Genomic DNA, 21,159 nt, shown 5'->3' with positions numbered 1-21,159 from the left:
ACGCATCGTCATGGCCTGTGAGCTCTGTATGATCTGGCCCCAGCCTGCATGACGCAACCTCTCCAGCCTATTTCTTTCGTTGTGCTCATCTCGCTTTGTCGTTATATGTGTATGTATTTTTTTGTCAGCGTTTGCGTGCTGTTGGTCTCCCTCACTGGTGTGTAAGCCCCATGAGCCACGGACCGTGTTGGTCTTGTTCATCACTCTATTCCCAGTACTGAACATACTGAACATAAAGCCTGCAACACAGGAAGGAGGTGTTCAGTAAAGGTTTGTTGAAGAAACGGGTGAACTCAACCCACATAGTAATTGTGCCTTTCTGTTATTTTCTTGTTGAAGTAACATTTTTAAATATTAAAACTGGTCACTAATAATAGGGATCACTTGTGCACCCGAGAGCACGTCATAGACTGCTCTGCAGGTTAACGGGGATTTAACCTTCTAGACTCTAAAGTCTTTATATACATCAAAATGCTTTAGGCTGGACGATAGTTAGTTTAATTTTTGTATAAATAATCAAACTGGCTCCTTCCTTCCACACTCTATATTCTATTAAGATTTCTAGAATGACTGTTCCAAATCATAAAAGCCAAAAAACCAAACCCATTGCCATGGAGTCCATGCCGACTGATGGCAACCCTATAGGACAGAGTAAAACCACCCCATAGGGTTTCCAAGGAGTGGCTGGTGGATTTGAACTGCTGAACTTTTGCTTAGCAGCCGAGCTCTTAACCACTGCACCACCAGGGCTCCTACTCCAAATCATAATACTCATAAAATGAGAGCTCAGCTGAAAACAGTGCTGTTTCCACCTTTTAAAGTAAAATGTCAATGCCAAACCTACTGATAGGTTATTGTGAATTTCTCTATCACCCGCTATGGGAAGTTTCATAATGGTTTGTGTTTACTGGAAAAACATGTCTGGCATGTTTATGAATGGTATAACTTTGATTATGCTTGGCAATAGTGGTTAAATTAATACTAGGCTGCATGTTTTACATGGTGCTATTTATCTGTTAGGCATAAAAGGGCGCTTTGGTAATTTAAGGTAACAGAACCACAAAGTTAGTGAGGGAAGTAAGAAATATTGAATAAAGGCAATGACACTTGAAATCTATTTTCATTGCATTTTCAGAATTTGTTCTTCATTCTTAAACTCATTTCCCTCTAAAAAGCAAGAACATTATATTGAGAAATAATGTGTCTTGAAAACCTGAGCCAGCAAGCTTATGATCCAAGTGGTAATGACTTCTGTAATCGCTAATGAGGCAATGAAAGCTGAACATCTCAGCGCATTCATTTGGGCCAGCCTCTTGCCTGTTCTGCAAGCTGTCAGATGAAGTTTTTGTCCTGACTCCATGGGCACTTTGATTCCGAAATCTTTTTGAGAAACCTAATCTGAAATCAAAGTCAAGTTTCTTAGATGCGGTCAGACAAGGTCACATTTAAACCAGTTCAGTGAACCAGCAGATCCAAAGTGAACGGTAGTGCCTCCCTCCTGAAATTGGCAGGAGCTTACCTGCCAGCTTACCTTCCATTTTCTAATATGCCTTTTTCACTGTCTTCCCCGTAGCCTGGAAAAATGAGCGTTTATGCTCGGGAAAATGGTTGAAAGGTGTCCTTAAATCGTTTATTTAGGAAATGGGACACCGTTGTAATTTGGAAATGGACCTTTTCCCAGTCTGTGAGTCACACGGCATTTTGTTGAAGAAATTCCTTAATCGGAGACGTGCAAAAGGAATCCTTGCCATTTCATCATAGCAGGACTTCTTCAAGTCAGAGTCCCGTGGTCATGTCAGGTCCCTGGGCTCTGTCTTTGGCATTAATTGTCAGAACTTGCCCACGCTCTCGAGGGACCCAAAGCACCATCCAGGAGTGCCGCTGTGACGTAAGGCACGTTTTTTGCCAATGCCACCTTCCTTCCCTGTTGAGCTTTGAGAGATCATCCAAAATGGTGCTGAGAAAGGGGGAAAAAGTGACTTTTGTTAGGCATGGTCTTAACATCTCACGCTGTGATTTAAAACAACAACCTGCCATTGCTTTATATTGCAGTGTTCTGTCTCTTGTGGTCGAGGGCATAAACAACGAAATGTTTACTGCATGGCAAAAGATGGAACCCATTTAGAAAGTGATTACTGTAAACACCTTGCTAAGCCCAGTGGGCACAGAAAGTGCCGAGGAGGAAGATGCCCCAAATGGAAGGCTGGAGCCTGGAGTCAGGTGAGCGACGCTTCTCCCCTCCCGACTGCTTCCTTGCTTTCTGCAGCATGGCTGGCTCCGTGTGTGACTTGTGTTCTCTGCACGGTTTTGGTTTTCAGAGGGGAGCTGGGGACAGGGAGGGAAGGGCCTTACATTCAGGAGACTTCGGAGCTGTGTGGCCTTGGCCAAGTGGCTTCAACCCTTGGTGCTTTGCGTAACGCCTCCTATAGGGTGGTGGTGAGAATTAACTCTAAGTGGTGACAGATGTCAGACTTCTAGACCACAACAGCCCCTCAGTACTTCCCTGGTGGCACTTTTTCCTATTATTCAGCACTCAGAAAACCACTAATTCAGATCACACTGAAGTTGAGTGTGGTCACCTGGCAGAAGCTGAGTCTGAATTCACCCTGGAGGTCCTTGAAGAGAGAGCTTTTGATATTAAGTATCAGAGACTATTTCTCTGCCCGTTTACGTGCTTATAACGGGTGGGGGCAGGGGGAGGTGTTCTCAGCGTCAGTTTCTAGCTGAGTGACCTTGGGTGACTTCTTCAACCTTTCTGACCCTCAGATAATAACATCTCCTTCATAGTGTTCTTATGAGGATTTAATACAATAATGAATGCCAGGTGCTTAGCTCAGGGGTCTTGAGTCTAATAGACCCCCTCTAGAGTAAGATTTTGTTGGCTTGGATGAGTGTGCCGTGTGTATTGGATGGGGAAGGTGGGTGTTAAGTATCCAAGAAACCATTCAGTTAGACTCCTCTAACTCTAAACGCTGGTAATGTGGTTGGGAGCTGTGGATGAGCTTCCCTGGTGAACTTGAAGAAGGACCTTTAGAAGCTTCTGTTTCCCTGTAAATAATTGACATGTGAACCAAGGTCACTCTTATCTGGTCCTTAAGTAGCTCTTGTAATTCGCACTTGTACATTTTCTCAGCTTGGTTGAACGTGTTTACTTAAAAGTAAAATGGCTCAATTTCCTTTAAAATATTCTGATTTTAATGCTGATCCTTCTCTCCATTAATCTGGTTCAGTGAGGTTTCACTGTATTTCTGGTTCTCCTATGCAGTGGAGAATTAAAGAGATTACCCCTGAGGATCAAGGAAAACTAGGTTCAAGGTTGGCAGCCTGTAGAATTGATTTTTTCAGAGCCTGAGTCTTGACTCCTAAGGGCCGGAGAAGCTGTCATCGCAGCTATATTAACATAAGTAAGAGTTAAGAACCCTTAATTTTAACACAACTAGTGGAAAATTCCTCCAGAAACCTGAATTTTTCTTAAATGCTCCTGAGCTCTGGTGGCACAGTGGTTAAGCACTTGGCTGCTAACCAAAAGGTCGGTGTTTTGAACCCAGCAGCTGCTCCGCAGGAGTAAGATGTGGCAGTCTGCTTCTGTAAAGATTGCAGCCTTGGAAACCTTATGGGGCAGTTCTACTCTGTTCTGTAGGGTTGCTATGAGTCAGAATGGACTCAAGGACAGCGAGTTTTGGGGTTGGCTCCTGAGCGCCCATCATTGCCCCCTCTTCCTGCCCCTTTCCCAGCTATGTTCCACTTCATAGAATGTAAACCATGGCCTGTATCAGACCCCAGTAGAGTACCCTTCATCCCTCTCAAGGGCTTATCCTACCAGTTGCTGTCAAGTCGATTCCAGCTCATGGTGACCCCATGTGTGCAGAGTCGAACTGTGCTCCACAGGGTTTGGAAAGCAGATTGCCAGGCCTTTCTTCCAAGGCACCGCTGGGGAGATTTGAACCACCAACCTTTCCGTTAACAGTTGAGCCCTTAAACATTTGCACCACCTGGGGACTCCTCTATTATACTAAACCATCGATCATTTTTTTAAACAATAGAAGAATCTGTGCCTAGCCAGAGCTAGCTCCTCCTCTGGCCACCGTGGAGATCAGATTTCAGGGCTGCGTTTCCGACCGGTCATCCTTCCCAGTGGCTTATCTGAGTGACTGCTGTCATCTGTTAATTTCCCGCTTCTTTATTCCAGCACTTCGATTCCTGGGAAAGCCTGCAGCTAACGCCATTTAAGAGCCACACTAATTAGATTGTCCTCGTGCAGAGGTTCATGCTCTGCTGCTTTGCTTTATGTTCCTTGGTCTCCCTTATGTATTTGCATCTTGCTCTGAAGATTAAGTTCAGAGCATGTAAATGGTGCTCATTTTAAAGGGCAATTTATTCAATAAACAGACCATTAAGAGAATCTTTGGCGCTTTATTGGTAAACACAGGGTGAGTTTTACTCCAGAATCCTGTGATCTTGATGGGAAGCCCAAAATTGCTTACAAAGCTGTGATGATTGGGTTTAAACCCTGGGGGTTTTTATGAACAGAAGATAATAGGATTACCAGAATGCCTCCCCGGAAAAGACCGCACCTGTTCAAAAGGATTGCTTGGAAGAGTCAAGACACCTTTGTAGAAAATGCAAGTAAACACAGTTACGTAACGGTCTGCGGCCAGCTTCACAATGCCCTGATTTGATTTGCAGTAATGAATTATAAAAGCAGGGTAGAGAAGCTGTTGCATGGGTAAAATTCAATTTGTGCAATTTCCAAGTATACCCGAAAATAATCAGATGCCATGATTGGTGGGGAAAGCCCGTCTGCGTGATTAAAGGATATTAGCTGACTCGTGCTCCATTGCAGAGCCCTGGTTACGCAGTGGTTAAGAGGTCTGGCTGCTAACCAACAGGTGGGCAGTTTGAATCCACCAGTCGCTCCTTGGGAACCCTCTGGGGCAGTTCTAGTCTGTACTATAGGGTCTCCGTGAGTCAGAATTGACGCGATGGCACGTCGCAACAACAAATGATCCATTGAAGAACAGGACCATCCCTCAGGCAGCAATATTAAAGCAGAAGTAATGATTGTCCATTTGCACCAGTATTTAGAATATTTTCTGTCTGGTCCCTCTGTTTTCTGCTGTAACTGTGTTGTTGTCATCCTGTCTTCAAGTTAGGAAGAACAGTTTGCACAGTTTCTCACCATGTCAGAATGTCTGATGATACAAGACAGAGGGTATCAGGATAGACTGCTGTTGTCATGCTGAGCTTCATAGGCTCCCCCCTAAATTGGTATTTTGAGGTTTAAAGTGGGATGTTTCATTTCTAAATCTTTTGAAAATCTTGAATTTGTAAAAGAAATTAGCTTTTTATTAGAAAACATCATCACTAAAACCTTAAAAGGCTTTTTTCAAAAGCTCGCGTTCAATTTGTTTAGATGATTTTGCTCAAGAACTAGGGAATTTCTCTGAAATTTTAAAGCAAAAATCAGCATCAAATTGTTGATTCAGTTGGACAGACGGGAAGGCTCTGTATTCCCATGTTGTGAAAGCTTTCCGGAGTAAAAATTGTAACTTACCCTATACCCACATAAAGGCTTTTTTTTTTTTTTAATGAAGATCAGAAAGACAAAGGATTAATGGTCAGATTAGAATACCACAGTGGTACCACTTCATCAGGTCTGAACACTTCAATATCTGTGGTCAGGATGGGCCTTGCAATGAGTGAATGGGATGCCGTAGTTCCATCACAGCACTGCTTTCTTTGTTAGTCATACAAAAATAATACAGTCAGTGAGGTTTTAGATTTAATGAAATAAGAATTAATTTTTTAAACATTTTCAATGCTAATGCCCAAATGGAAGCTGGCAAATTGCAGTGAGCATCTACCAATCATTTTTGGCCAGGACTCTTCGTTGTCATGACATCTGAGCGTGGCTGTGGTGTCTGATTCTGTAGTATTCTTTCAGTGCTTGGTGGACAGGCCATGGCGTATGTGTAGCTTGTGCTCTTTGAGACGTTAAGGAAACTGTGCTCATGGTCAGTGATGAGAACGAGCATTGCTTTAGTGATTTCTGCTCTTCATTTGTTTGTTTGCATTGGAGCTGGGAGTGCTGATGGTGAATTGTTTGAATCCAGGCTTCTTACCCACACTCTTGCTGATACAGCACAAGGGACTGCAGCCTATTAGCGCTGTATGTTAACGCTGGAAGCCAAATTCTAATCCACAGTAGTCATGATACATTTTCCAGGGTGGAGTTTATTTTTGACTGTTTTGTTTTTGCTTGAGTTGGTGTGAGTGTCTTTGTTCTTTGCTTAGTTATGTGTGGTATCTGCCTAAAAGTTTTATTAGGAAGCATAAAGGTACTTAATGTAAAATGCTTAGCATAGGACAGGGTTCTCAGTGAGGGTTGGTGGCGGGGGAGTCATTTTGTTACCCATGGGACATTTGGCCATGTCCAGAGACATTTTGGAGCCTTGGTGGTACAGTGGTTAAGAACTCAGTCTGCTAACCAAAAGGTTGGCAGTTCAAATCCACCAGCTGCTCCCTGGAAATCCTACAGGACAGTTCTCCTCAGTCCTATAGGGTCGCTATGAGTTGGTATCGACTCCACAGCAGTGGGTTTGGTTTTTGGGGTTTGGACACATTTTTGGTTGCCACAACCCGAGATGGGGGTGCTACTGACATCTAGTGGGTAGAGGCCAGGGGTACTGCTAAATATCCTACAGTGCACAGGACAGCCCCCACAACAAAGAACCGTTTGGTTGAGAAACCTTGGCATACAGCCTGGCATATAGCAAATGCTTAGTATTATTATTATTGTTATTATTATTTATAGAAGCTGGATTTTATAGTTAATAATCAGGCTAGTCCCTCCTTTAGATTAATGTCCCCACCATAATTTCAGAGTAATACCAGAAGAAATTATGTAAAATTCTTTCCAGGTTTTCAAGTGTGTATTATGATTACACGAAGGGCAGAAGCTCCACAGAGATATCTGTGGAAATAAGCATCACTTTCCCTTTAAGTTGGTGAGTTCTCCATGCTGGCGTTGCACAGCAGGGAGTGGCCAGAGATGAAACAGCTCCCAGCTCAGTGGTTCAGAGCTAAACACATCTACTTCCCAACCTGCACCAGCAGGCTGCCAGCTAGGACAGCGGCCATGGGGGACTTGCCCAGATGTTTTCCTCTGCAGACTAACCAGATAGAACAAGAAACATTAAACACGCAGCACAACCCCACCACCACCTCCAGGGTCAGCAGAGGTCTACATGATGCTGTTTTATTCATGAGGTTTCTGCACAAATCACTCAGAATTCACCAAGCAAGCCTCTTGGGCTCCCATCTGCAAATTCTTGCCTCCCTCAAGACAGAGAGGAAGAAAAGTTGAGCGTAGAGAAGTGACGCGTATGTAGTGCACCTCATTTTGAACAAAGATTCCCGTAGGTGTGTTATTCAGAAAGGCAGGGCTTGTACTTTGCTGTGTATTTAAGTCATACTGACACTTCTGAATACATTATTTCGGGGCTGCTTTGATAGTGTTAAAATCAGATGCCAGAAAGACATATTATATAATCGAGCCTTGCCATGTCTTAATTATTCTTTTGAAAACTATCAAACATTGCAGGAAGTGATTTTCTTTATGCCCAATGCTTAGGGCTCTTAATACCTTGCCTTCCTTGAACCATACGTAATTTATTCAATAACAATAGCATCAAAAAGAAGTTTCATTGACTTGCTAGCCGGAACAGTGTTATAACTCTAAAAGTCTTTAACTTTTTTTTTCTGTTTTTGTTTATCTAATTAAAGCATTATAAGATTTTGAATATATATTAGCCCTATGCCAAAGTGAAATTTGTTTACTAAACCTTTATCGTTCTTTCTTTGTATTTCTATTTGGGTACATTTGTTCAGGAAATGTACTCTCTGGAATTTACAATCCCAAATTCAAATGGCCCAGTGGTGTTTTGGTGGTGGTTATTGTGTTACTGTTTGTTGATGGTGATGTTTGGGCATTTCTGTGATTCTTGTGGTAGGGTATGGCACGGTTCATTCTTCCCCAGTGTCGTACAAATGTGAGCATTCAGTGGCCGTTCCCTGTAGACAAGGCCTTCACTTGTACTCAGGAGCCCTCCCGTTATACTCTGGACATAATGACGTTAAAAGTCTGGTTTCTTGTGAGTCACAAACTCATTCAATCCAATTAATACACTTAAACCTGAACAATAGTAGCCAAAATATTGATCCAAAATATTTTCCTCACTTCAACCACCTTTGCTGTGAGCATTAGAGTTTCCTCCCTACCCCGGCTCATCGGAAACAATATAATTTCCCAAGCTGCCTTCCAAATGGTATCACCTATTTTCTTGAAATCTGAAATTAATACTCAGCAGAATTGCGTTTAGGTGTGCCTCTTGATAGTAAACTCCCATTAGCCTCACAGACATAGTAAATTCCTAGTTAGCCTGCTGCAGTTTAATTGAACAAGAATTTCTTTCTAATTTAAAAGAGCATGATTCTGTTCTTTAAGAAGACTTCCTCTGAAGAGTGTGGCTTTAATGCATGTTAAACTTGTTTTCTCAACACCAGACAAAATAATGGAGGCTGAGCTCTCACAAAAATTTGGTAATAATTTTTAATAGCTAAGTGCAATCGTATGGTGTTCTTTCCAGTCAAATGTTGCTTTTAGTTTCTGAATGTCAAAACCTTAATAAAGACAATAATTCTTGGCCTGCCTGTAAGATTATGAAACCCAGCAAAGAGGAAGCCTTGACAACATTAATTTAGAGGAGAGCTAATTGCAGATTTAATATGGTGTTCTACGAGTTGGTCAACAAAATGTTCCAGCGTGATTAACAGTACTTTTCAAGAGCTGAAAACATTGAGCTCTAGGAAAAGCTTTTTTTTTTTTTTTGTCAGCTTTTACTCTTCATATATTTATCTGAGGTTGTAAATAGACACAAATACTTCAGTGTACTCTGTGGTTAAAAACAAAAACTTCCCCCATCTCTAGGAATAATAGGAGCAAGAAACAGAAGAGACCGAAGAAAATAATTCTACTTAAAAGGCTCTAAAGTCTTTGCTGGGTTATACTTTTAATCTGCCAAGAAATTCTCCTTGTGCAATACTGTATCTCCAGTTTTCAAGAACCTCAAATCCTCCTGAATAGAGATCAGTTTGGATTTCCGTTTCACAAGGCAGTGATATTTCCCGATGATCTTTCCCACCCTATTCTGTCCTCCAGGAGTTTCGTTAACTTTAGCCATTCCCCCAAACTCCAGTGTTTCCTCACTGCCGACACTGATGGGCAGTGAGGGTCTGATTGAAGACATCCTCCTGGGTCTCTCTCACTGGGAATTAGAAATAGTTGGGGTGGCTCTGAAAATCACTGGGTTAGGAGTGCAGACCCCTCCTCTGTCACCCTGCCCACCCTCACCCTCCCCAGAAGTGACTGAAGCTCCACTTACGTGCCCTGTCTCCTTAGTGCTCCGTGTCCTGCGGCCGAGGCGTGCAGCACAGGAATGTGGGCTGTCAGCTGGGAACTCACAGAGCAGCCAGAGAGCCCGAGTGCAGCCCCTACACCAGACCCGAGTCGGAGCGCACCTGCCAAGCCCCGCCGTGCCCTCGCTACGTGTGGAGGGCAGAGGAGTGGCAAGAGGTAAGTAGAGGCACGAAGTGGTCAGGGCCCCCGACGTCATCTCCCGTGTCTCCTAGGAGGCGTTGAAGCCACCGAGCATGGGGACAGTGCTGGCTCTTGCCCAAAGCTTTGCTGTCAGGAGAGCATACTCAGAAAGGGTGGGAAAGTGCCTCCTTTTCATACAATTCCTGCGCCTGTGGTTTTGAAGCTCCAGGTCTGGCTGCCTCCAAGAAAACTTTAACAGGTCTTGGGCCAGATAACTTTCACAGAAGGAGGGGGAGACAGAAAGGACAATTTTAAATCTGTCTGTCCAGACGTGGCCCTTCTATATTAGCTTAGCCACAGGCAGACATTAGGTAGGACTTACTCTGTGTTTTGTCTCCTTCCATTACTTCAGCTGTCAGGTCGAAGATGGCTAGGCACTCCTGTGAAGTCCTGATTAATCAGCAAAGGATTTCCAACATTTCAATTAAAAAATGAGGTAATCTGTAGAAACTGCTCAGCAGTGCAGAAGTAGACTAGACTTGTTTTCCCCCAGTCCGAGTTAATGTTTGGTGAAGAAAAACAAAAGACCGAGTGTCCCTAGGGGAAAAGCCTGCTAAGAAGGTGAGACGTTAGTAGGAGGTGACCTTTGTTTCCAGAACGGAGATGGGATTGTAGAAAGGGGGAGAGAGAGAGAACTGGAAAGGTGAGCCATTTCCGCTGACCTTGGAATGAAGTGGGTCGTGTGTGCTGTTCAGGGTGCAGAGATGTGCATACTAAGACTGGAATCTCCCCCACCCCGTGCGCACACCCCGCAGCCCCCACCCCAGGAATAGCTTTCAGGACAGGAGAAAGGGTACCCGTTTTTGGAGCAGTTATGCTCTGTCTGGCCCTGTGCACATCACCTCACTGATTTTTACAGCTACCACATGAGGTGGGTATTATTATTGACCCGGTTTTGCAGGCAAGGAATTGAGTTTCTGAGAGTTGGTAGCACGTATCCAAGTGGCGCATTCCTAGCGAGTGGAAGAAGCAAGACTTGATCCGACATGGGTTCTCTTAAACCATTATGACATACGACTGCGCTCGTAGCTCTTGTCCTGCCCTCTCGCCCTCACCCTCCCCGTGAAGCCTGTCCATTCTTTGTGGTCATCTCTTTCCTTAGGGTTTTTACCCCCTCTGATGACTTCGTTCCTTTTGCTTGTTTTCCTTCTAGATTTTTTTTTTTTTTTTTTTTTACTTCTACTAGACAGTGGAAGAGGTTAATAAATAAAGCAATTGGATTTCCAGCTAATTGCCTTGAGCCCTTCAAGGTACTGGGATCCCCTAAAGACTTCCGAATTCTGCAGACCAGGTTCCTATCCCAGCACTGCCCTTTATTAGCCATGTGACTTCGAACAAGGATTCCTCACTGCTCGGGGCTTGTCATCTGTAGAATGGGTCTAATCACCACTATGCAAAGTTGTCCTGAGATAATCGGCGCTATGGAGGAAGACAGTTGTTTTTATGGCTTCCCTAAGCTCAGCCGTTCTCATCGGATACTTAGTAGGGGAAGAGGTTGAAAATAAAACACAGGCAAAGGTGAGGTTTGAAATACCACGTGTAATTCAGCTGTCTGGGCCACCCCTGTGTCCCGGCTCCAGGGATGGATGAAGGTGACTGTAATTGGAAGGCCCGAAAAGTCAGGGTTTGGCTTCCCCCTCGTGGCCGGGAGGCACTGCCAGTGTCCTCGCCTTTCTCCCTCAGGCACTGTTTCCTCGTGATTCTCTCTGTCGTTCTTGTTTCAGACCTACCATTGCCTGCTTTCTCCCTCTCCCTCTCCATGTCATGCCAGACTACCCTGTGTCACAGCTCCAGGGAGCCGAAAGTCAGAGAGTGTTTACAAAGGAATCTGAGCGCACTGCTCACGCTCTAGCCAGCTTTTGAACATGCTAGAGTCAGTCACAGAAAGACAAGCTCCATTTGCAATTCCTTCTGAATCCCAGAGAATGGAAACACCTTGCCACACACACACTGAGGAAATGCCTCTTCTCTGATCATGCATAATTTGTGTATTCCTCGAATATTTCTGTCAAACTCAGTGTCAGAGCAGAAGACATGAGACAGCCTGACCCACTCCTGTGTTTCAGAGATTTACCGGACATTAACCATTCACCCTGGGAGACTCTTCGGACGATGGGGAGGCAGATTCCAATAGTCGTCCTCCTGTAGACTGTTCCATGACACTGAGTTGGCAGAGTGAGGCTCAAGGCAGCTGGACGAGGGGGAAGCCCCATCAGAAGTTTTTATGTTCCCCCTATTCAAGGCATGCTGGGGGCCCTCTCAGGATCCCCCCAACAGCAACGAGCCTCAGAGTGAACGTTGCTAGCAGCTGAGCAGCCACCTTAAGAGACCACGTCCCGGAGATGGTGACTGCGTGTCCTTTGTCCTGGAGCAGTCCTCGTTTATGCCTGTGGTCCTGATGTAATTATCAATCGCTCCTACTTTCCCAATCAAAAGTGCCCTCGTTAAACAATAAGTGAGTGATCACTTGAAAACACGGTCCCCTTCCGGTTCCCCTGATGTCCCCAGGTGACACAAACAGTTTGCACTCAACTAAACCTAAAGGTTGTCGGTTCGAACCCCCCTAGTGGCTCTGTGGAAGAAAGTCCTGACAATCTGCATCTGTAAAGATTACAGCCAAGAAAACCCTACAGAGCAGTTCTACTCCGTAACATAAGCCCTCCATGCCTGGAGTAGTGTGATCATCAAGGATGTTTTGTGCAGATACACAGGTTGTACACGGCACAACTCCGGGGGGTCCATTCCCCTAGGGCCGCACTGGGAGGAGCAGTCCCTAGAGTTGTATAGTCCAGTAACCCTAATACTGATGGTGGTAAAATAATAGAGCTTATGGTTTATTAAGCTGTGGACCAGGCACTACGTTGAGTGTTTTTACATGGAGTACCTCATTTAACCCTTCCCAGAACTCTCAGATGTAGTAATTATATTTGATCCCCACTTAAAGGTGAGGAAACTTGGGGCTTAGCTAGGTTAATCCATCCAAGGCTGTGTGTTTAGTAAGTAATGAGGCTGGAATTGGAAGCCAGCAGCCTGACCTGCAGCCCACATGCCCTAAACCTTTCTGTCCCGCTGCCTCCCATGTCGACATGCCCCTCCAGTGAATTATTTTCTTTCCCTTCCGCTGGCTTGTCACACCTCTTCCTGCAGAGTTGGGATCAAAGTGGTTTTCCCTTTACTGGGTTTCCAGCCCCACCTCCTTGGTCCAGTTGGTTGACCGTCAGACCTTAAGCCATGTCACTCAGGGACTCCTGACGATGCCGGAGCGCCTCAGGGGGCAGCCTGTGTTCATGGTGAGGCCTGCTGGTGCTGAAGGGGGAAGGAGCCCCAGTGCCTCCATGACACCATGGAGGAGGGCCTGGACTTTGGGGTGTAGAGCAGAATAACTGGGGAAGGGCCAAGAGCTCCATCCAGGCATTCATGTCTCATTCTGTGTAAGCCCTGGAAGCAACACACTGCAATGAAAAGAGCTTTCCTTCAACGGCGATTAGAGCTGCCTGTGCGGCTCCGAGCACCGACTTCACAGCTCTCGGCTCCGCTTACCTCTTTGCAGAGTGGGAATTCCGTGTTGGACTTTGCTAAAGGTCAGAGTGAAGATTAGTGAGATTAAGTGAGGAGCCAGGGCACTGCTGAGCACATCTTAGGCTCCTAGAAAAGCTGCAGGGGCCCCTGATGGAGAGTGGAGGGGACCACCAGCAGTTCAGTTTATCCCGCACATCACAGCGGTGGGCTTTTAATGTCACCTGCCAACTTTGGGTGAGCTATTTGTCCACTCTTTGCTCGGTTTTGCCCATTTTAGAATTAAAATTCTCATGAGATTATTTGAAAATAAATTTAAAAGATCTTTTAATCTTTTACTATCATAAAGGATTTGCTTATTAATAGTACTAGTACTATAATCATATACATAAATTCACTTAGAACTGCAGAGATTTTTTTGATCAAATTTGAATTGTTGGTATATGGGTTATGCATCTCTTACAGTAAGGAATACATCTCGCAGGTCTTGCAAGTGTTTTTCTTTTCTTTACCTAGAGCATTCTCTTCCCTCTCTAGTACCTCTGCATCACAAAGTAGCTGCCCTGCTCCTTCCCTCACCTCAGTCATCCTTGCTCATCCTTTAGGGAACAACCAAGATGTCAGTTCCTTCCAGAAAGCTTTTGCGATCACACCTCCCTAATACTGAGTCAGATGCCCCTCTTGTCAGCTCTGATAATAATCTGAAATGACTCCTCTCCAGCTCTTAACACCGTGAATTATTCATCTGTTTTCCTCTTACATTTTATCAGCTGTTTGAGGTCAGGGGGCTTGTTCACCAGAGTTTTCCCAGCATTTAGCTCGGTACCTAGAGCACAGAAGACACCTGTTGAATGAATGAATGTATGAATGAATGAAGGGAGAGAAATAGGGAGAGAAGGAGGAAAAGAAAGAAAGAGGGAGAGAGAAAAAGAAAAAGAGAAATACCTGCAAATTGATGGCCTTTCTTCTTTAGCTCTTTAAAGACTTTCTGAAATGTCTCTTAGAACATTCAAGCAAACTCTTTGTCCTCTAAGAACAGCTGTTTATTTTCTTGTCACGACGCCATGGACAAGCTGTGCTCAGCTGTGTCTAGCCTTTGCAGACCTGCCAACCCCGTTTCTGTTTGGCCCAGGGCAGCTTGAGCAGCTCTAGGACATATTTGGAGTCTCAGGACTTTCACCGAGATCAGCTGTGGGATGATTCCCAAGTCCATCTCCTTAGCCCAGAGAAGTCAAAAACATGAGCAGGACCTCAGTCACTGGCTACAAAGATTTCCATGAAGTTTACAACAGGGAGCAATCAGATTGTGACGTGCGTACACCGCTGGGTATTAACGCTTTAGTATTCAGTCCCTCATTTGTATATTCCACCAGGCACCTACAGAGTGCCTGACCCTGCCTGGGCTGTGGGCATTCATGCAGCAGAGGATATGGAGCTGCTGCTGTGGGGTTCATAGTCCAGGCGGGAGACAGGCGAGAAAGAGGCAAACGAGCGTGCTGTGGGCACCTGGAGTTCCACCTGTGGAAAGTGCTGAGAGGGGAACCCAGGTGCTGAATGACAGGCTTTCCTGCCTCTCTCGGTGGTCAGGCAGTGAATAGCAAGGAAAGTGACTGCAGCTGGAAGGAAGAGCTTTGCACTGGCTTCAAGGAGGGACAGACCCCTCACGTGTGTGGACTCAGTGCAGCTGGGCAGGGACAGAGTGAGTGAGGGGACGAGAGGGTGAAATGAGGTTGGAGCTGCAGGAGCAGCTGGGCTGTGCTGTGCCCTGTAGGCCTTGGGAAGGGGCTGGATTTGCTCCTAAGCAGAGTTGGAGGTTTACAAATCCCCGTGACCTGGCCTTTGTCCACCCTCTTTCTCACAAAACCCTGTCTCAAATCTCATGCTGTAATAACCTCAGACTAAAAAAAAACCAAACCAGTTGTCATCGAGTCAGTTCTGACTCGTGGTGACCCCCCATATGTGTCAGAGTAGAACTGTGCCCCATGGGGTTTTCAGTGACTGATATTTTGGAAGTGGATCACCAAGCCTTTCTAACGAGGAACCTCTAACCTTTCAGTTAACAGCCATGTACATTAACAGTTTGCACCACCCGGCACTTCACTTCCCTCTCCCCACATCCCAGACCTTTCCCTCCCAGGACATTTGTTGCGTCTGTGCATCCATCCGGGCTGAGCCCCTCCTGGGAATGGCCTCTCCTCCTCTCCTTAACTGATTGCCCTAGTCACTCATCCACCTCACTTGTCACTACCTAAGCGTCCCGTTCAGCTGCTTTGACTCTGGAAATTTTCACCCCTCCTTCCCCTTCTCTCATGTCTGTCACATTTGCAGAAGGCACTGATGTTTTCTTACTCGATTACCCTCTCTATTATGAACAGAAAAAAAATAAACTAACAGTTGCCATTGAGTCTGCTAACTCATGGCGACCCTGCCTGCGTCAGCGCAGAACTGGGCCCCACGGGGTTCTCAGTGGCTGGTTTCTCAGAAGATGTTCAGGCTTTTTTTCCGAGGCATCGCTGGGTGGAGTTGAATCACCAAGCTTTTGGTTATCAGCTGAGCACTTACCGTTGGCACCACCTAGAGAAGTCTGTCCAGCTGGACCATGAATAAGGCAGACCAGAGACGAATCAATGCCTTTGAATCATGGTGTTGGCAGAGAATATTGACTATACCATGGACTGCCAGAAGAATGCACAAATCTGTCTTGGAAGAAGTACAGCCAGAGTGCCCCTTAGAAATGAGGATAGGGAGACTTCGACTCACATACTTTGGACATGTTATCAGGAAGAACCAGTCCCTGGAGAAGGACATCATGCTTGGTAAAGTAGAGGGTCAGAGAAAAAGAGGAAGACCGTCAAAAAAATGCATTGACACAGTGGCTGCAACAATGGGCTCAAGCATAACATCGATTGTGAGGATGGCGCAGGACTGGGCAGTGTTTCGTTCTGTTGTACATCGGGTCGCTGTGAGTCGGAACCAACCTGATGGCACCTAACAATGGCAACAGAGAGGTCTGTTAACAAACCCAGGTCTGTTCACATAATCTGACAAGGTGGCCCAGGTGTTCAACCCCAGTGGTCACTAGTTTTCCAGATGACCTGACACATGGGACCCTAAGCTGGCAATAACAGCCTCCCTGGTGTCATAGAAAGAGAAGGCAAGTAAGGAAACATCAGGCTGGATCCCAGGACCCTGCATGGGACATGGCCCATTGTAAATATGTGCTGAATGAAGGAAAGACTTTAAAGTTATGAAGTGTCTCCATATTTCTGCCTCCTTTTTCCTTTGCAAATACTGTTTTGGGGCAAAATTATCCAAATTCTAAATACCTGACTTTAAGAAAATGAGTTTTGGGAATAGAACCCATTGATAATTTGAGGACTGAGGTGTGTTTGTGTTTATTTGTTTTTTAATTTAAAGCAGGACTTTGAACTGGTTCATTTCAGTTCAAACGTTCTTATAGATCTTATAGATGTTAAAATGTAGATTCTGATTCAGTATATCTATAAAGCAGTGTTAGATAAATTGATTTGTAATTGCAGTTCTTTATCACGTTATAGGGGCAGTAGTTAAGTGGTCCATTGCTAACCAAAAGGTCAGCAGTTCGAATCCACCAGCTGCTCCTTGAGAACCCCATGGGGCAGTTCGCTGTGAGTCGGCATCGACCGACGGCAACCGGTTTGGTTTGGTTGGTCCTATTACTTACGCAGGTCATAGAGTTTTTCCTAAAAGCCAACATGAAATTTGAGAAAACCTTTTGGAAATTAAAGTGAATCTAGTTGAACTTTCCAGGGGGTTCTCTGTACATTGTAGATCCCATTCCAGGGCAGGGAAGGATGGTGGGGCAAGTATACCAAAAGCCACTGAGCCCAGTAGCACGGGCTGTTTGTCTTCTGATTATACAGCCCCTGTGCCTTAGTTAGGGTTCAGGACTCCAGGAGAAAATCTTACTATGTTATTTTCAGAGCTGCTGTTGACTAATTCTAGAGCTCTAGGGAAGTCACTCATTTACTTAGGTTAATTTTTCTAAAAGTTACGTTCAGGGTAAGTTTACCCAACTTCCTTTTCTCCATTGGCAGAACTCTGTCTGTTCCCAGCTCCCTTTAGCAGTTAACCATTCTTCCAGACCAAGGAGAAATGCTTACCAAGCATAAAGTATGTAGGGATCATTGCTATTCTGCTTTAAACTGTTACTTATTGATGAAGAGTAAAGCCGTGTGGGTTAGTGAAAACAAAGGAGGACATTGGAGGGTTTAATTCAGGTTTGGGTGCTCAATAATCATCATCTTCTCTGAGCCACCTAGCTACATGTTTTCTAAGGAATTAACTTCTCTAGAGCATTGCTTTTCTATAGGGAGTTAAGTATTTCTTCTGCACATTTCTATACATCCCAGATTAACTGGCTTTGGTTTTTTAAAACATCCAGTGGCTCTCTAGATCATTCGGCTTTTTTTTCTTTTTTTTTTTTAATGATGATAACAAAAACGCTATCATTTCACAATAGTTCCCAGCACACTCCAGGGGAACAGAAACCCCCAAGACCACACTGAGCTAGGGATCTGGGCTCAGCCAGGCTCCTATACTAACTTGAGGTGATTTGTTTCTCCATTCCCACCTCACGGTACTTGCAATTCATATTTGTACCCCAGATAAATTACACAAATAACTCTGCATCATAGATATTGAAGTTTGTTTTCAAGCAGCAGAAATCTCGAGCTAACTTCGCAGGTAATAAAGGGGTTATCTTAGTAAGGCTATACCAGCATATCTCTTCCATATCCTTAAAGAGCAAAGTGGCTCACCAAAGACATGGGGCATACCATATAACCGAGCAATTCCGCTCCTAAGTACATACCCAAAAATATTGAAATCAGGTGTTCAAACATGCACACGCGTGTTCATAGCAGCAGTACTCACAACAGTCAAAAGATGGATCTGGGGTCCAACTCTGAATTGCAAGTACTGTGAGGTGGGGAGGGAAGAGCAAATTACCTCAAACTAGGGCACGGTCAACTGTATTTGTTTACTTGTCTGTATACCCATTAAGACTGTGAGATCCCTGAGGGCAGGAATTACCAGAGAACTCATTTTTTTATCCCAGTTACCTAACAGCACTGTTCCTGGCATATTGATAAACTCTTCAATCCTCATTATTCATAGATTCCATATTATGAATTCACCTACTTGCTAAAGTTTATTTAACCCAAGATTGATACTCGTGGCGTTTTCGAGGTCATTCGCAGACATTTACAGAGCAGGGCACGTGCTTCCTGCTGAGGTGGAGCAGGCTGGCTCAGTACTCACTAATTCAGTGTTTGCGGGGACTTTTAGGACAACTACTGTGAACGAGAATCTGCTGTAGTAACGACAGTATGGTATCCTAAGTCATTGATTAGCCTTACATATCAAAGCCCACTTTGTCTGTCATGAACAGTGCACCAAGACTTGTGGTGAAGGTTCCCGGTACCGCAAGGTGGCGTGTGTGGATGAGGACAAGGGCGAGGTCCGCGCTGTGCACTGCGACGTGACCCAGCGGCCTGCCGACCGCGAGAGCTGCAGTTTACAACCTTGCGAGTACGTCTGGATCACAGGAGAATGGTCCGAGGTACGTCCTGGGGACTCTGCAACCACTGTCGGGTCAGCCACGGCCTGAGAGCAGCAGGTGATGAGGGCAGGATGCGGGACTCAGGCTGCCTGCAGTTCTGCCCTGAGTGGCTGCGGGCCTCACCGGGCCAGAGTTCCCACGTGTGCGGTTTGGGAGTGAGGTCTGAGAGGACCTCCATGGTCCCTTCACCCTTACCTTCCAGTCTGTGGGTCATCTTGATGTCCTGCTCGTAGGCTCAGGAAGGATTTAGTACAGGGACTGCAAATTCTTACGATGCCTGGAGGTGCCTGAAGAAGGTAAGTGGAAGAAAATATCTTAGAGTCAGGGAGACATCAGGGAGAGGTGGGGACTGTGACAGACGGGTTCGTGCTGTGTAAAGGGAGCAGGCGCTCTTCCACCCCATGAGAGGCCATGCAGAAATGAAGGCCCAGTGTTACCAAGTCTGATTTTTCAAAGGAAAGCCAAAAGTCTGGACTTTTATGTGAAATCTTCTGATTTCCAAATGTGAGCTCAAATTTTTTGGGTAAAACATTGTGTGGGCAAAGCAAACACTTCCATGAACCAGATCTGGATTGTCTAGTTACAAGCTCTGATCTGCAGGAACAAAATGATTTTTTATAAAATCCAAACACTCTCAAGGGCCTATTTTTTTCTTTCTTTTCTTCTCCTGCACTTGACTCCAACCTAGACACTTTTTATTATTAATAAACCAATAGTAACAATACCATCATTATATTATTTTCAAACCTCATAATCTTTCCAAATACTAAAAGACCTATAGCATCAAAACAAGCTGTCTTTTCCTACTCCCCCATGCCCCCCCAAAAAATAGAGCTGTGACAGGAAAGCCTCTGGGCTCATAGCAAAGGTGCTGGAGATTTTTAGGAGATGCGCTTGCTATAACCACGGTCACATCAGAGTTTGGCAGGGCAGCGTTTTCAGATTATAACAGGATGAACATTTGCATTTAGGTGACGTGTGTGTTGGGTGCTGAATTGTTTCCGCACTAAAGCTGGCCCTAGAGTCTTTTCTAACCACATCTCCCCACCCTCCACCCTAGTGGTTTTGCCCTTCTAGGGCTGTCTGACAGCGTGTAGACATGTGTTCGTTCGTCACAGCTTGGGGCAGGGTATGCACTGGCATCTAGAGGGTGAAGACCAGGATGCTGCTAAACATCCTACAGTGCACAGCACAGCCCCCACAACAAAGAAGTATTCACCCCAAAATGTCAGTGGTGCTAAGGTTCTTGGTGTGCCCTGAGTAGTACTACAGGCTCTTAAGGAGTGGAGGGGGAGACGTGATCCAGGACATAGACTCCTGCTGGCCAGCCAGGAACACGTGGGATCCAAATGAGCCTTCAGAACAGCCTTTACTTTGAGTTTGAGGCCTAAGTTCCAACCCCTTCAGATCCCAAGTGGGCCGGGGAGTGGGAGAGGATGTTGGGGGATGGCTTCTCTCTTCTCTTGAATTCACACCTCCCAGTGCTCACTGAGGGTCCCTCACTCCTGGTTCAGCCTCTCCTGCTTCAAAACTCTGATCTGAAATGGTTTGGGGAGGCTGTAGGCAGTCAGCGTTTTCACAGGGCTGCTAATGGGCATCTGTTCCTTGCGGCTTCTTTTCAGAGCTGTGGGCCTCTGAACACCCACCCTGACCATATTTGGGGCTTAGTCTCATCAGAAAACACTTCTTCCCCAGTGCTCCATCAACACAGTGATCCCTGGTCTGCCTTTGCTCCTGCTGTGTAGGGGCAACGGTCTCAGCATTTACCTTCTCCAACTTACAGCCTCGTTTGTTCTGTTCATACAGACCAGGTTACTACTATATGCAAGCCCCAGGGTAGACACCTTCAGGATACCCACAGCTTGAACAGACAGCGCTTGTTGGCCGGCTGTCCAGGCAGGCAGCACCCCGGGCTAGCCTCGCGCTCCCTGGCCTGCTGTAACGTGGGTCCTGCAGCGTTTGAACAGCGGCAGCCAAAGAAGGGAGAAATGTTCCAGAGCACGCCTGGGTCTCCAGCCAGCTGGAAGGGAAGGCTCAGGGCCACCCTGCCTCTGGCAGGGCCTGTTCCCTCCTGCCTCCAGGATCTCTCCAACGGGAGCCTTCTCCCTGCAAGGGTACGAGAGAGGGAAACCACGTGACTCAAAGCACAGCCCAGAAGGCATTAGGAAACAGGAAGCAATAGTTCTTAACCAGCCTTGAGAGCTGACGGGACCTGGGGCTCCACGGCCCAGACCCAGCACAAACCGCGCCCTGCACACTGTTTCCGGGACTCCGCGGCCCAGACACAGCACACACCACGCTGCACACTGTTTCAGGGACTCCAAGGCCCAGACCCAGCACAAACCACGCACTCACACTGTTTCAGGGACTCCGCGGCCCAGAC

At 45.8% G+C, this 21,159-nt stretch overlaps 1 protein-coding gene across 1 annotated transcript in view; it reads left to right on the top strand.

Annotated features, from left to right (window-relative positions):
• Positions 1-21,159, top strand: part of ADAMTS9 (ADAM metallopeptidase with thrombospondin type 1 motif 9) — a 185,860-nt gene that overhangs the window by 136,683 nt on the left and 28,018 nt on the right. The window contains exons 29-31 of the mRNA XM_004368663.1: positions 2,053-2,220; positions 9,461-9,634; positions 18,606-18,776. Of these exons, the coding sequence (XP_004368720.1) occupies positions 2,053-2,220; positions 9,461-9,634; positions 18,606-18,776 (513 nt within the window). The remainder of the gene's footprint in view (positions 1-2,052; positions 2,221-9,460; positions 9,635-18,605; positions 18,777-21,159) is intronic.

This window comes from Trichechus manatus, unplaced genomic scaffold (assembly GCF_000243295.1).
Source record: "Trichechus manatus latirostris isolate Lorelei unplaced genomic scaffold, TriManLat1.0 scaffold00001, whole genome shotgun sequence".
Lineage (NCBI taxonomy): Eukaryota > Metazoa > Chordata > Mammalia > Sirenia > Trichechidae > Trichechus > Trichechus manatus.
This window is presented reverse-complemented; position numbering and strand designations above follow the sequence as displayed.